General features: G+C 33.2%; 1 protein-coding gene and 1 pseudogene across 1 annotated transcript; one reads left to right on the forward strand and one right to left on the reverse strand.

The window, feature by feature from the left end:
- Positions 1-1022: 1022 nt before the first annotated feature.
- Positions 1023-3801, forward strand: LOC111374625 (annotated as a pseudogene).
- A 103-nt stretch (positions 3802-3904) lies between these two features.
- LOC111374624 (15-cis-zeta-carotene isomerase, chloroplastic-like) lies at positions 3905-8589 on the reverse strand. The gene is made up of 4 exons (XM_022997326.1): positions 8128-8589; positions 6892-7038; positions 6533-6742; positions 3905-4359 (listed from the first exon to the last, which is right to left on the reverse strand). The coding sequence occupies exons 1-4, from the start codon at positions 8539-8541 to the stop codon at positions 4024-4026; spliced, it is 1107 nt and encodes a 368-aa protein (XP_022853094.1). The 5' UTR covers positions 8542-8589; the 3' UTR covers positions 3905-4023.
- Between the last annotated feature and the right edge of the window lie 6037 nt (positions 8590-14626).

The raw sequence follows: 14626 nt of genomic DNA on the forward strand, positions 1-14626 counted from the left end.
GCTACGAGTACAGAAATTCTTTGCTAGAATTTTTACAAAATACACATGGCAGCATCCAATTAATGAGTGACAAAAAAAATATAAAAAAATAAATAAATAAAGAAGAAGAAAAGAGAGAGAGAGAGATCAACCAGCGCTAGCATTTGGTGGAATTTTGGCACTTCTACTTCTATACAAGCAGAAAAATTGCTTAGAAATATAGTCGAAGTTCCTTCTTTTATTTATTTTTCTGAAGTAATACTATTCATTGGACACTTTAATATTGTACCGTCACCAAGATCGTGTTACATAGCATTATTCAATAAACGAATACCGTCCAAGTTCTTTCTTAAAAAGGAAGAATATTATTATTATTATTGTTGTTGTTGTACAGTGAGATTTTGGGACCTAGAAAATTTGTGGCCTTGAGCCAAATTTATAGGGAGACTTCTTTAAATAGGTAAAAATAGAATTAAATCAATTAGTTAGGACTATTCTTGTTCACTTTTACCTTAATCACAGCCTATTTCACTTATAGCCAAGGTTAATTATGAGTGCAGTACCACCTAGATAGTGTTACATAGAATATTGTCCAAGTGAAAATACTCGAGGATTGGTTTTATTATTACATAACAATCCTTTTAAATATTTTAAAATTTCATTTTTTTTCCTATTCCCATTTTGTTTCAATTAAAAATACTTGTGTAATTGTCTTTTCTCCAAACATTTTAACCTTTTTTTAAAACTGAATCGATCTTTAAAATCTCAAGTACTAAGAGAATTGAATGAATGCTACAAACAATCGAATAAGAACTCAAATGCACCTAAACATATATATCTTAAAAGTGAAATTCCAAATCTTGTCTATTTGTATTTGTATTATTTAGAACAAATGGCAAGCTCGTTTAGCTTAAAGAATACCATTTTTCCGATATATGTCAGACGAGATTAGAAGAGAGTTTAATATAAATATACGAACGGTGTATTTAGACATAAATTGCTGAATCTATAGAGACAGCAAAACAGTTTATTATTTTCTCAGAAAAATCATGTCGGAATCAGATCAAATTTTAGGTTTTGAACAGCCCAGATTGGTTGCCAAGAAAATCTTGACCGAGTCTCAAAGTGAGGGTAATGGTGCTGTTATAAGGAGAAGCATTGGAAGGTATTTTAGATGTTCTTGTTTAATTCTTTGCGAACTTTCAGGCCCTTAAAAAGAGAGAGAGAGAGAAGAATCAAATTATCACTATATTTATTCCTTTTTCTACTTCTGCTTCCAATAGAGACAAAAATCATTTGGATTTGCTTGTTCCTGAAAATATTTTCTCATTTAGACAACCCCGTTTTCATGGTTTAGGCTGCTCCCATTTCGCGCGCCGCTACTACGGGATGAAGAAATAACAAAATAAAAATGTGATTTCCACTATTTTGAAATGTTGATGTAGTATGTAATAAGGGAGGGAGAGAGGGAGAGAGAGAGAGAGGGGGAGAGAGAGAGAGATGAAAAAAAGTGATCGTTACACGAAGAAAATGCAATATTATTTATGTTTGTCTTTGAGATTTATAGTTTCTAGTATACGAGTATTAGATGTGTGTAAATCTTGATTCATCTCGGGTCTCATTTTTTAGGCTTGAATTGAAGTATCTAGATCCTTTCCTCCTCTTGGATGAATTTGAAGGTGAACTCTGTCATTTTACGCTTGCTTGCTTTGTAACGAGAATATTATACTCGGAAATGAAAACTAAAATTTTGTCCTTTATTCTCTTAGTGCATGCATACAAATCTTTATGGAATTAATCCTTGATGGTCACAATACAACGATTGCATCATTATTTTACATAGTTATTAAGACCGGTTTGAATTTATTAATAGTTGATGAAGCGTGTCATTGAAAAACTAACAAAAATATTGGTTCCATGAAATGTGATTAAAATGAGTTTGAGGAAAAATGAACTTTAAGAAATGGTTCTGGGTTCTTGAGAATAGTCATTCTGAGGACGCAGTTGGTGACTTTCCTTCCCTTGAATAGGAGCTTCAATCTAAAGTAGTTGCACGTGTCGAAGTTGAAACTGTAGGATCTCTTTTAGACTTTGGAGCTTGTCTCATCCAATACTATCTCTTTGATGATCGATCTTATTCATAATTGGCTTATAGCATTCTTGACATTCTCCTCAATAATTTGAAGTTCACGGTTAACTCAATTTTGCTTTAATGATCGATCTAACAGTTTCGTCTCTTCCTGGATTTTCTGATCATCCATACAAAGGTACTTCTGATTCTAAATTCTAAGCTTGGTACGCATCCATTTATAAGCGAGCGAAGGGTCGAATTTCTCGTTCTCTTTTGACTGCACTCTTTCCGATAGTTAAGGCCCATGTCTTAACAGGTTTTGAGGCTGCTACATAAATGCTGCAGGCAATAAAAACATGTTTGGATTTACTTTTTTTCCTTACCTTCATGTTAAAAAAAATTACTTCTTTTTTAAAGTCACTCTTGGCAAAACCAGAAACTCACTCAATTCCATCTTTGACCAATAGCAATATTAATTAAGTTAAAAACTCATACCTTTAAGCTTAAGTACGCATGCTCTGAGTCTTGCTAACAATAAACTCGAGGTCAATTAAATGAATCCTATTTTGCGATTTTTCTAATATGTTCTACTAAAAGCGCGTCTCTATTATTAGAGGATTTAATGTTAAATTGATCTACATCTCCTTCGTGTAGGGAGCTTTCATCCATGAAGATTTTACTGGTCATAAGAGTACAGTACGAACAGGTGATGTTCAGGTACTAAATATTAAATGCCATTTACTCATCTTCTTCAAGTTATTTGCAGAAGACAAACATGAATAACGTTCAAATTTGTTTTTTCTATTTAAATTAAATACAAAATTTTCAAAATTTTCACGTCTTGTCTTGTGCAGTGGATAACTGTAGGGAGGGGTATCGTTCAATGCCTGAAAGTGAAGGTACTCAAAGAGGTCTGCAGTTGTGGATAAATCTCTCCTTTCAGGTCAAAATGTAAGTCATGTCTAAGGACATCATTTCTCAAATGCTGGATTGACCTAAAATGCTTTAAAAATAATTAAAAAATGACAGCCATGTTTGGCTATAAGCATAAGAAGTTCAGTTGAAAGTAAATAAGAAAGTCAACCAATCCGGAATAGAGAGAAATGATTCATGTAATCAACCCTTCAAATTTACTAAAAACATGATTTAGTTTGAAGCATTGAAGATTCTGTAGGATTGAACCAAGGTATCAAGAATTGTTGAGTGAGGATATCCCAAAGGCAGAGAAAGATGGAATTTACGTCAAGAGCATAGCAGAAGCAATGGGGGTTCAGTCTTCAGTCCAGACTCAAATTCCCACAATGTACCTCGACTTCACACTACAATCCAACGTTCAACATCATCAAAGTATCCCAGAATCTTGGAATGCATTTGTGTACACATTTGAAGGTGATTGGGTTTTCGGGATCCTAAATTCGCCACCTGTAGAAGTTCATCATCTGTTGGTTTTGGGTCCAGGAGAAGGTTTAAGTGTGTGGAACAAGTCTTCCATGGCATTGAGATTCATTCTGGTGGGTGGAAAGCCACTCAATGAAGAGCAGTAGTTCAGCAAGGCATTTTGTTATGAACACACAAGCTGAGATTGAAAAGATTATAGGAGACTATTCTTGCAGCAAGAATGGATTTGAAATGGCAAGATATGGGAGGTCAAAATGAGCACATAGAGAATAAAACTATATACTTTTATCCCTAAGTTGAAGCCCTAATATTATTATGTATGGGATTTTCCTCTTAGGGCATGCCTGGCCAAACTCCAATATCAGTAAATAGTCTTCTTGCTGCTATCCCTTAACCAGTTATGTTGTTTTATGCTTGAATCAACCTCTAATTCACGAAAACGTAGAAGCAAGAGAATGACATATTTATCACTCAACATTTCTATAAGAATCGAAGAGAATGATAGTATATCTCATCTAATATACGCATATGCAAGTTGGTACACGCACCTCAAATGGAAACAAATCGTATATAAGCTACCAGTGAAGCTGAAAACTGGCAGCCTGCATAAGTGGGTGAGCAAAATATGCACCCAAAGTCAATGCCGTTATTGTTAGATATGGTAGTCGAAGAAATTCCTTGTAATAATCTTTCGGCAACTTCTGGCGCCCATCAAGAATTGCTGCAAATGGGATGACACTTGTTCTCGCTTTTACAACTTCAAAAGCCTCCCCATATCGTATGGCCAACCTTCGGTCTCCATTCCAGACACCAAAAAGATGGTGCACAATCAAACCCACAGAAGATGCCACTACAACAGAATTTCCAATCCAAATTGTGTGAGCCACACACCAAAGTACCTGCCCAACCATCTGAAAAAAAGAACATAAAAGAACAAATGAGTGCCAGTGTTGAATAAGACACAATAAAAAAGATTTGAACTTCTTTTTATTTTGATAACGTCAAATGTAGTCTAATACATTTTACCAAACATGCCATGACACTGACAACCCAAGGACAACTTGACAAGGGGAGCTGGAGTGGGGTACTACGGGGAGAGTCAGAGGCAAAGGGGCAGAGAAACATTTATATAAAATTGACAACATACACTTAAGCTTATGACATATATAACAAGAAGATGAAAGATAATTAAATATGGAAAATCCACTGAATTTTCATATGTTGTTAAGTATCAGGTTTTGTCATAGATTTGCAACCTTATAAAAGACTATTAGTCCATTACATGATTTGTAATAAAGCAGTAGGTCCCATTAAATAAAGGAAGAAAAACAAATAATGAAAAAAATCAGACGCAACATTGTACGTGTAAGAGAAATAAAATCTAAAAAAGTAAGGTCAAAACTTCCTTACAGAACCTAACCTTGCATAAGCTTTGGTTACATTTCATCATCTAATGAAACCTTTAGGTATGCACCAGTGGCAAGTCATTCTTCAGAAGTAAAGAGTACAATGATAAACGTAATCATTGATTGTATTCAACTCAATATAATTCTATTCCCTAACTATTCATTATCACGTGTTAGAAAAACAATACTAAATGCATTTATTCCGATCAAGTTTTCATTTATTTCCATAGACTAAAAACACAATTCTTAACGCCATGTTAATTGCTAAAATACCATCACTTCATTGTGGTGATACTCAATACTTGTTATACATTTACTAGGATTTGTACGAGGTAAAGAAAGAAAAAGAAATAATCCTTATCAATAACCTATACGCTCTATTTGTTTCTTTGAACAACTCCTGCTTGCTAAATAGTTTGTGTAATTAATAATTATAAAGAATTGAGATGAACAGATTTGCATTAAATGCTCAACCACCAACTAGTCATGTATTAAAGCTTTAAATTGATCATCATCATAGTCATCCTCCCTTTATATGATCCGTCATACTCTTCATTAGAAACGAAAAAAGAGAGTAAAAGCCAGTCATTACATGGTTTTTGCCAACTAAAACATTGCGTGGGGGAAAGATAATGAATTTGTTAATATTTAGAGGAACCATTAAATTGGGTTAGTAATGTTGCTTATTCCACAAGAATTTCTAGGATATTCACTTGATAATCGATAATATGAATTCATGTATGCATATAATAAATTTATTTACTCTCTCCATATTATATAAAAGATTGCTCAGCGTGTCCTAAATCAGCTTTCAGGGAAGTGTTGAAAATATGACATTTGACAGATGAAATCCACATCTTCCCTCAATTCAGATGGATGTTCCAGGGGATACTGTAAATATCAAGTTGGCCACATCGGCCCAGAGGTGCTTTAGCAGAAACCCATTGACCCCATAAGAAATAATCTCAGCATCCCACTCCCCAGTAACTCTATAACTGTCAATCTACATTCTCCTTCCTTTCTCTATTTTCACTTTTGCAAACATCTTCCACCCTTCACTTTAAGAAATCATTCTACTGCCACGTCAACGGATTCAAACACTCCCCCATCACCTCCTTTATCCAAAAATTTCAAGACGCTCAACCCACAAAGCCCCATTGTACCTCTTTTTATTCAGTTCACTTGGCCCCCTTCTTGCTGTTGTTTCCATATTTTTCTCTCTTCTTTTTCATTTTTTTGGAAACATAAAAATTAGTGACTAAGAAAAGAGGAAAAAGGATAATGCAAATGGTCCTCTCACCATCATGATCTTGGTGGGTGTCTGTATGCTTCGGCTACATTTAGGGTAATGAAATGGTACACCAGACAAGAACTATATTGCTGACTTTTTGAAAGAAACCATATACTCTATTAGTTGAATGAGGGACAATTTTGATGGAAAAAAATTATATTTGTTTCAGCCATTATTGCGAATATATGAAGTAGGATACACAGCATTCCTCTATGATGAAAAACAAGTACTATGAAAGATTGTTTCTCAAATCAGTATCAGAATAGTGAATTAGAACTAATTAGTTTCGAGACATGGATTCTACCATGGAATTTTATTAAATACACGAAATTAGTAGCTAATCAAATATGTACTACTAGAGTGACAGCTGAAATTGAGCATTCATACCTGTGGGTGCCTCGTAATTCTCATAATCCCAGTTTCCCAAAGATGCATTTGGGGCTTGTCAACAGCTGCAACCTCCAGTAAGTTAAAGGTTGAAGGGTAGAGGAAAAGGAAGGAAATGAAATTAGAGAACCAAGCCAGTTCACGTATTGCAGGAACACCCTGTAGTTGCCATAACTGTACACCATCATATCTATGGTTAATGAAATAAACCTGCAGAGACCGCAAGATCTTTTTATTACACTCGTCAAACAAGAATTCATTAAGAATTATATGTGTATGTGTATGTCACAAATAAAAAAACCAGTATAATACAAATAAAAAAACTAGTATAATATAATAAACATGGGACAGGAACTCACAACTGTACTAAGAGCTAGTGGAACTGCTGTTCCAGCAAATAATACGCGGAATGCACGTTCTCCAATGAGTTTCTCACCTGTGTCTCTAAGACTAGCTAAGCCACTATGAACGATTGCAAAAATAATGATAAGGATTAACATTACAACCTGCAAAAATGTGGAATTGACAAAAATCAGCAACGTCTTATACTTACATTTGGGATATATGACTAAGGATGGATGATGAATAGCTTCAAGGAAGAATTCCGTCTACAGAAATCGAAGGATCATTGACCGACTTTATATAGCAAGATAATGGAAGGTTATAGATGTCGTAAATCATTTCAGACATCCAAAACATAGCATATTTATGTTGTATCCTGAATTACAAGTTAAAAAAAAAAAAAAAAAAGTCGAGTTCATAGATTAGTATAACGCCTGGTTGGAGTGGCATAGACGACCAAATTAAAAATAAATGATCATTCAATAGCTTCAAATACTACACCTCCATACATTTATTTCCAGTCTTCTACTATTTTTAAAAAAGTAATATGCTTTCCAGAAACTTAGCTTATGTTTGGCTCATGTTTATAAAATATTTATAAACACTTATTTATCCGCACATTTCGACTTACCCAGAAGTAGTACCCATTATACACCACTCATTTCTATCTATCTATAATTTAAATTGTTTATAAATACTTCCAAACATTCTCTTAAATTAGAGGAAAAACATTTCAGATGGCTAACCTTAAGAGTCACACGAGTGTGTGTAAGTGTCGGAAGCATGAAACAAATTCAAGCTGATAATATAAAACTTAACTTTAGATGTTCAAAATCCAGTCATCGAGAACAAATTTCCCAGAAACTAGATCACCTTAAGTACATAACTAAAAATGAATCGAGCTTCTCTTTTTCACCTAATTTGATTGTATCCAACCATCAGCACTCCAATTCTTAAGAAACCACCACACAAATTTGTGAAATTAAGCTTCAAACCCATATTGAATTGGCACTTCAACTTTCAAATTTGTAAAGATAATACGAGAAATGATTATGATTACTTGAATAAACATTCATAATTGAACTTATGAATGATGGACATGCTTGTATCAAAGAAGGATTATAACACCAAAATAAACGAAATATCTGTAGAGCAAGAAAAACATAATCTAAAACGCGAAAATGGATGAGTCAATTTTCATAGTAATCAACACAAGTTAAACCAATCTAACCAAACAGTGTCTACATTCAAACCTCAGGGCTGTCGGAAATGCTCGAAACAGCGTCAATGAAGGGTTTTCCAAGGCCAGTGGAGCTATCAATCCACGCCACCTTAAGAACATAAGCTACAGTTCCCCCAACGCCAGTAAAATAAACCCATGACAAAATCTTCTGTTTCGACAAGTTGAATTCTGCAGAATCTTCACCCACCAGAATTTCATTCCTGTCGGATTCTGTTCTTCCGACCTGTGCTATAAACTTCTTTAGAGGGTAAAATTGATCTGGGGCTTTTGCTAATTGGGTTCTGAAAGGCTTAATATCAATGGGTTTGACGTAAGATGAAGAAAAACAAATCGGTTTTGAAGGTAGCTTGGAACAAAGAATCCTGGGTTTTGGCGAAGGAAGTTGGGGAGAAAGAGGGCGGAATTGTAAATGAGAAATTTCCATTTCGTCAAGCTCAAAGTGTCCATGGAGTGTGATGTGTGCATATATATTGCGAAAGGATTATTCTATTTGTACTAAATCATGTACAAAATGGGTAATAAAATCAACAAGTGGCGACCCCCTATTGGAAATGTAGCTGTGGGGCCAGTTGCCCCTCCAATCGACAGCCGCCACTTGTTGATTTTGTAACCTATTTTGTATCTCATTTTGTACTCATAGCATGATCCATTGCGAAAAGGGTATCTGAAACGAAAAGTGCTCTTCGATGCTGGTTTGGATGTTTAGTTGAAACTTAAGGGAACGATAGAATAACCCAGGAGTGGACCATATTTTGTGCACCATCTATTATGCTACTCTTTGGATTGAACAACGAAACCATGAAATCACAATATCAAATTGAAATTATTTTTTTAAAATCATTAGTTTGAATCTTAATGAATCCATTCTAGTTTTGATTTTAAACCTAGTCAAACCACTTTGAACCACAGTAATTTAATTTAGGTTTCAATTTTTATAAACCGTTTCAAACCGTCAAATAGTTCACAAAAACAATTTGAAAATATTAAATTTTATCCAATCCAATTAGGCCTCTTTTTGATTCTCATCCTATTCTCATCCTTTTTTCTACGGAGTCATTTTTAACCACAAATTCACACGATAATATATTTCACAAGTAAATGCAAAATCTTTTTTTTTTTTACCCTGAAAATTATTTTTCCAAATAAATGCAAAATTTTTTTTTTTTTTTACTTTTTAATCACATATTCTCCTAAAATACCATTCAAAACTTTTTTTTTTTCATTTTTCTTTTTAAACAATGGCCTCCAAACAGGGGCTAAAACTAAATACATCCCAAATAAAATAATTTGACGGATTACTTAAATAATCGTTGTGAAGATTTTATCAATGAACATTTTGACATATTATTTTGATTTTAAAATGATTTTTATCACTTGGTTGCATTGTAGTGATTAAAAGTGTAGAACTTCTTTTCATAATATTTGTAACGGTATTAATATTTATGTTTTGATATTTTAAATTAATGTTAATAATTTAACTTGTTCGATATATGTTATTTTTTGTTTGCTGAATCGTGTTTTTAAATTGAATAAAAAAATGAAAATTTGGTTTGATTTGGTTTAAAAGCAAATGGTTTGGTTTGATGTTGAAAATTTTAACGCTATAACCTTAAACTGTCAAATCGAACCATGTTCACTGGTACTCCTCTTTGGTCCTATTTTCAAAAACTCATTTTTTCCTCAAATTTTTTCAACCGCATATTTTATGGACCCATAATATTTATCAACTTTTTAACCACATATTTTATTAACTTTTCTCATAATTTACAAAAAATTTAACTTTTATCTAAATCAAATGGTAGCCATACATTAAAATCACTAAAATTTCTAGATCTAAAATGGGAAATTGGTACAATTGGTCTCTTAGGTATGACCATGTGCAAAGAGGTCACTTACCATTTATTCTTGGTGTTGACCATCAACCTATTTGAAATAACGATGTTTGACCCAACTAACACCTAGAGAGGGAGGAGTTTGAATAGGTATTTTATGCGTAATTTAAATTTACCAATCAATATAAGCAACAAGTTATAATTATTAGTTAATTCAGATGAATTCACACACACTACTATCCAATGTTGAATTATCGTAGTTGATAAATTTTCGAAAAGTAAATAGCACCACAAAATGTTGACGGAGAAAACCCCCCGGGGGATAAAAAACTTTTGTTCCAATCCAGTAAAAATTCACTATAAACGAATAGACTTACAGTAGGATCCAAACTTGACAAACTCCAGTACTCTCATGGACTTTGGTGTTTTGATTATGTGGATTTGATGTTTTCAATAATTTGATTGGATCAAGAGAAGTTTGAATTGTATGTATGATGTGCACGATGCAATATCTCTCTTATAAAACAGTGTTCAACCAACCTTTTTCACGAAGTTGAACTTGGGTATTTATTGCATACAGGTTTTGGGGTCGTATAAAATAGACAGTACTCTTGAAAATCGTGAACTGAGATTTTTCAAATAACATCGTTGTTCGAGCTCCAGACTACTGCCAGGAGGACGACAGGTGCTCCGCTCAAGCAATAGGCTGGTGACAGGCTAGTATAAATCCAACAACTCTTCTCCTTATTCCATAAATGAACCCAATGACTCTTAGTTCATTTATACAACATATCAATTGACTCTTTGACTTTTAAAACTCTTTTATAATTAATTACATTTTTGTATAAAAATTGCTAAAAACTATGAAACCTAACACTATTGACTGTGTGTGAAAAAAGTCCTTGTTTTATGATTTTAATTGATTATTGCCATTAAAAGCGTATCTATTTTTAAAAAAAGACTTTATTCATATACACACATGAAGGACCATTTTATGCAAAATTTCTTAATTCCATTTCTTTGCAATAATAGTCAAACTTCTTATACCCAAACGACAGAGAAAGAAAAAGAAATACAAATCCAATCATTTTTTATTGTTAAGATGGTAAGTGATAGTGTTGGGTACCATTTTCACTTTTTTCAACACGAATTTGCTTGCTTCTATTGCTGTTGGTCAACAAAAACAATACTGCAAAACAAGATGCCAAAATGACTATCTTTAGACAAACTTTACGAAAAACGATTAATTCATACTTAATATGTTTGCACTAAAAAATGAGAAAATTGTGTACTTATAGTAGTGTATTTATTTTGCATTTTTTAAAAAAAAAATTCCCTTTCATACTCGCTTGATCCCAAACCAATGATCGAGTAAAGTTTCGCTCTTACCACTTGAACTAGGCTTTGACCTCGGCATTATCTGACTTTGAGTGATTCAATTTTTTACTTTTAATATTTTACTCCGATTGAAATTAACATCTGATTCTACCTTGTGATTTTGGATGCTTTCATGTCATTTGATTCAAGCTGTCATAATTCATTTTAGATTCCCCAATATTAATAGAAGCACTGTTGCAAAACTATATATTTGAGAGTAAAAATTGATAAATAAAGAAGTGTTCCCAATGGAACAGATAGAACAAATAGAGAAAAAGCGAACACCATATTTATAATTAAATAACATTATTTGGTTACGAATGATTTGATTTTATTAACAATGATGAATTATTTGTGATGAGCGTTAGTGATTATCTTAAAAAAATAATACCATTCAAAGATATATAGGAATTAAGAAATTTTGAGCTAATGACCCTTCAAGTCAATGGATATATGGTATAATTAAGTTTCTTCTTTACTAAAATTGATATACTTTTGACCGCAAGAATGAAACATTAAGATCCACTTGAGCACAAAGAACATACATTATGGACCATTTGTGCCAATTTCCAATAAATTAGGGTAAAGTTGTAAAGTGCTAAAAAATAATACCATTCAAAGATATATAGGAATTAAGAAATTTTGAGCTAATGACCCTTCAAGTCAATGGATATATGGTATAATTAAGTTTCTTCTTTACTAAAATTGATATACTTTTGACCGCAAGAATGAAACGTTAAGATCCACTTGAGCACAAAGAACATACATTATGGACCATTTGTGCCAATTTCCAATAAATTAGGGTAAAGTTGTAAAGTGCATAGCCATTCGTAATTGTAGTACTCGTTTTTACAACCTTTCATTTCTTGCACTAAAGCTTCCAACATTTTAAAACAGTGTCACATATGTCTTTAATTAGCCCACGAAATGTGACACTGGTGTTGGGCTAAAAGCTTTTAAATTTTACTTTAGGTTCTATTGTCAGCTTAGAAATGATTTCCACTCTTTGAAATGAAGAATACTAGTTTTTTTACATTAAAAGATCAATAGTCTTACTCATATGTTATGAAACAAAATTTCAAACTATTGTTCAGACTATGAATATGTTAACAAGGCCGGACAATTAATATAAGATAAACTTAGGGGTGAAAAGTGGGCCGAGATACTCGTTGGCTCCACTCGCTCCACTCATCAGTGGAGCAGCAAAAAATCTCTAGCGGCTTGCATGAGTTGGTTAACGAGCCGAGCTAGGTGAGTCCATAGGCTCCCCTAGCTGAGCAGCCACATGGCTGCTTTGTTCAACCATGCCGTTTGCCATGATCGATCAATGGCAGTGAAATTGAGTTGACAATTAAATATTTTTTAAAAATTTAGAGTTTATAAATAGGCATTGTTTGAAATCAAATTAATCACAATTCACTTTCAGCATTTTTTTATAATTTCTATAGTATACCGCTTTCAGCCTTAGCAGTATATCATTCTTCTAATTTTCAACTATTATCTCTTAATTTCACAATTTTGAAGATGATTTTTTTTTGCAACTATTCATTTTTTTCTTGTTGCATTATTCTATGTAATTTACATAATGATTAGCTCATTATCATATTTTCGGAATGAATAATTTGTTTTGTTTCTTGCCAAGTTTTTTCAGATCCGATAAAAAGCCCAGTTATTTTACAATCTTCGATAAGATAAAGGAAGAATTAAAGTTATTCTTCCTAAACTACGACTGTAATATTTCTTTTACCTTTGATGGTATGTGTTAAGTTTGGTAGTAATCGGTACATATGTATGATATCATTATATCTTTATGATGATAATTTGGCTCTTGTGAAAAATTATTTGTTGATTAGTACATTACAACATATGAACCTACACATCACATTGCACAAATTATTGCACATTCTTTATGACATTTTAATTTGATTCAGGGGCGGACCCAGACAAATCGAACTGTGGGGTCAAAAATGAATTTTTTTCAAACAATGTATCATTAACGAAAATAAAACCATATGCTACTGCAATTGTAGCCTATGCGTTTTCATACTTTAACAACGTCGTATATTTACATCATTATCAATATCGTCAAGTACATCGCTCTCAATATATACAACCAAACTATCACTTAACCATTGATCTCCCATTTGATTACGCATTCGATTCTCCCATTCGATTACGCATTCGATTCTTGACAATTTTTATTGTAGAAAATACTCTTTCTACCGTAACAGTTGCAATTGGAAGAATTAACGCCAATGTTACAAGCCTGTAAACTAATGGGTACACCTCATGTTTTTTGGTCGCAACCAAGGTTTCTTCAAGATCATTAAGGCCTCCTAACCCTTCAAAATCTTTGTGAGTGAGCATATCAATAATATATGTCTGAATTTGCTCTTCAAGAGCCAAGATCTCTATTGGTTTAAAATCTTTGGGATAATACTCATACAATTGAATTAACTTATCCTTGTTGAAAGCAGAGAATGAATTATCCGGACACAAGCATGCAACACAAAGGAGTAAGTCACTATTTACCTCAGAGAAACTATCATTCAACTCTTGAATTTGCATGTCGATGATATCATAGAAGAAATCCACACGAAAATGATGTAGATTTGTAATTTCGTGAGTGTTACGCCATGAACGGCTTAAAGGTATAAACATATCGTCCATATTTGGAACACAATATTGTACCTTTTGCAAAAGCAGGAAACTGTTCTTAAAAATGATTCCCATTGTCCCTCATAGCTTGAAGTCATTCTTTACTTATTTTCACTAATTTCATAGCGTTGACAATATCTTGATCTCTCCTTTGTAATGATTTTAACAATTCATCTGAAATACCCAATACCTTTTTCATGAGATGCAAACTGAATACAAAATCAAATGTCAACATAGATCCCAACAAAATACATGCTTCCCTTCGCTTTCCACAACTAGTATCATCAGTGGCAATCATCTCAACGACATCAACTGTAGCAGAAAACATGAGAATCAAGTTAAGTAAATAATTATAGTGAAAGCCCCAATGGGTATCACCAAGTCGCTTAAGAGTAGTTTCTTGATTAAGGCCCTTTCCACTTGAGATTTCACCAAGATTTAATGATTCAACAACTTCAAGCCTCTTCTTCTCTCGAAGAAGATCACACCGCTTAGCCGATCCACCAACAACATTTACCACTTTATTCACTAAAATAAAGAATGTTTCAATTTCTGCATGCTTACTTGCCACAGCTACAAGAGCTAATTGTAGTTGATAAGCAAAACAGTGTATATAAAAAGCACTTGGATTCTCTTTCAAAA

This window comes from Olea europaea, unplaced genomic scaffold (genome assembly GCF_002742605.1).
Source record: "Olea europaea var. sylvestris unplaced genomic scaffold, O_europaea_v1 scaffold1266, whole genome shotgun sequence".
NCBI lineage: Eukaryota > Viridiplantae > Streptophyta > Magnoliopsida > Lamiales > Oleaceae > Olea > Olea europaea.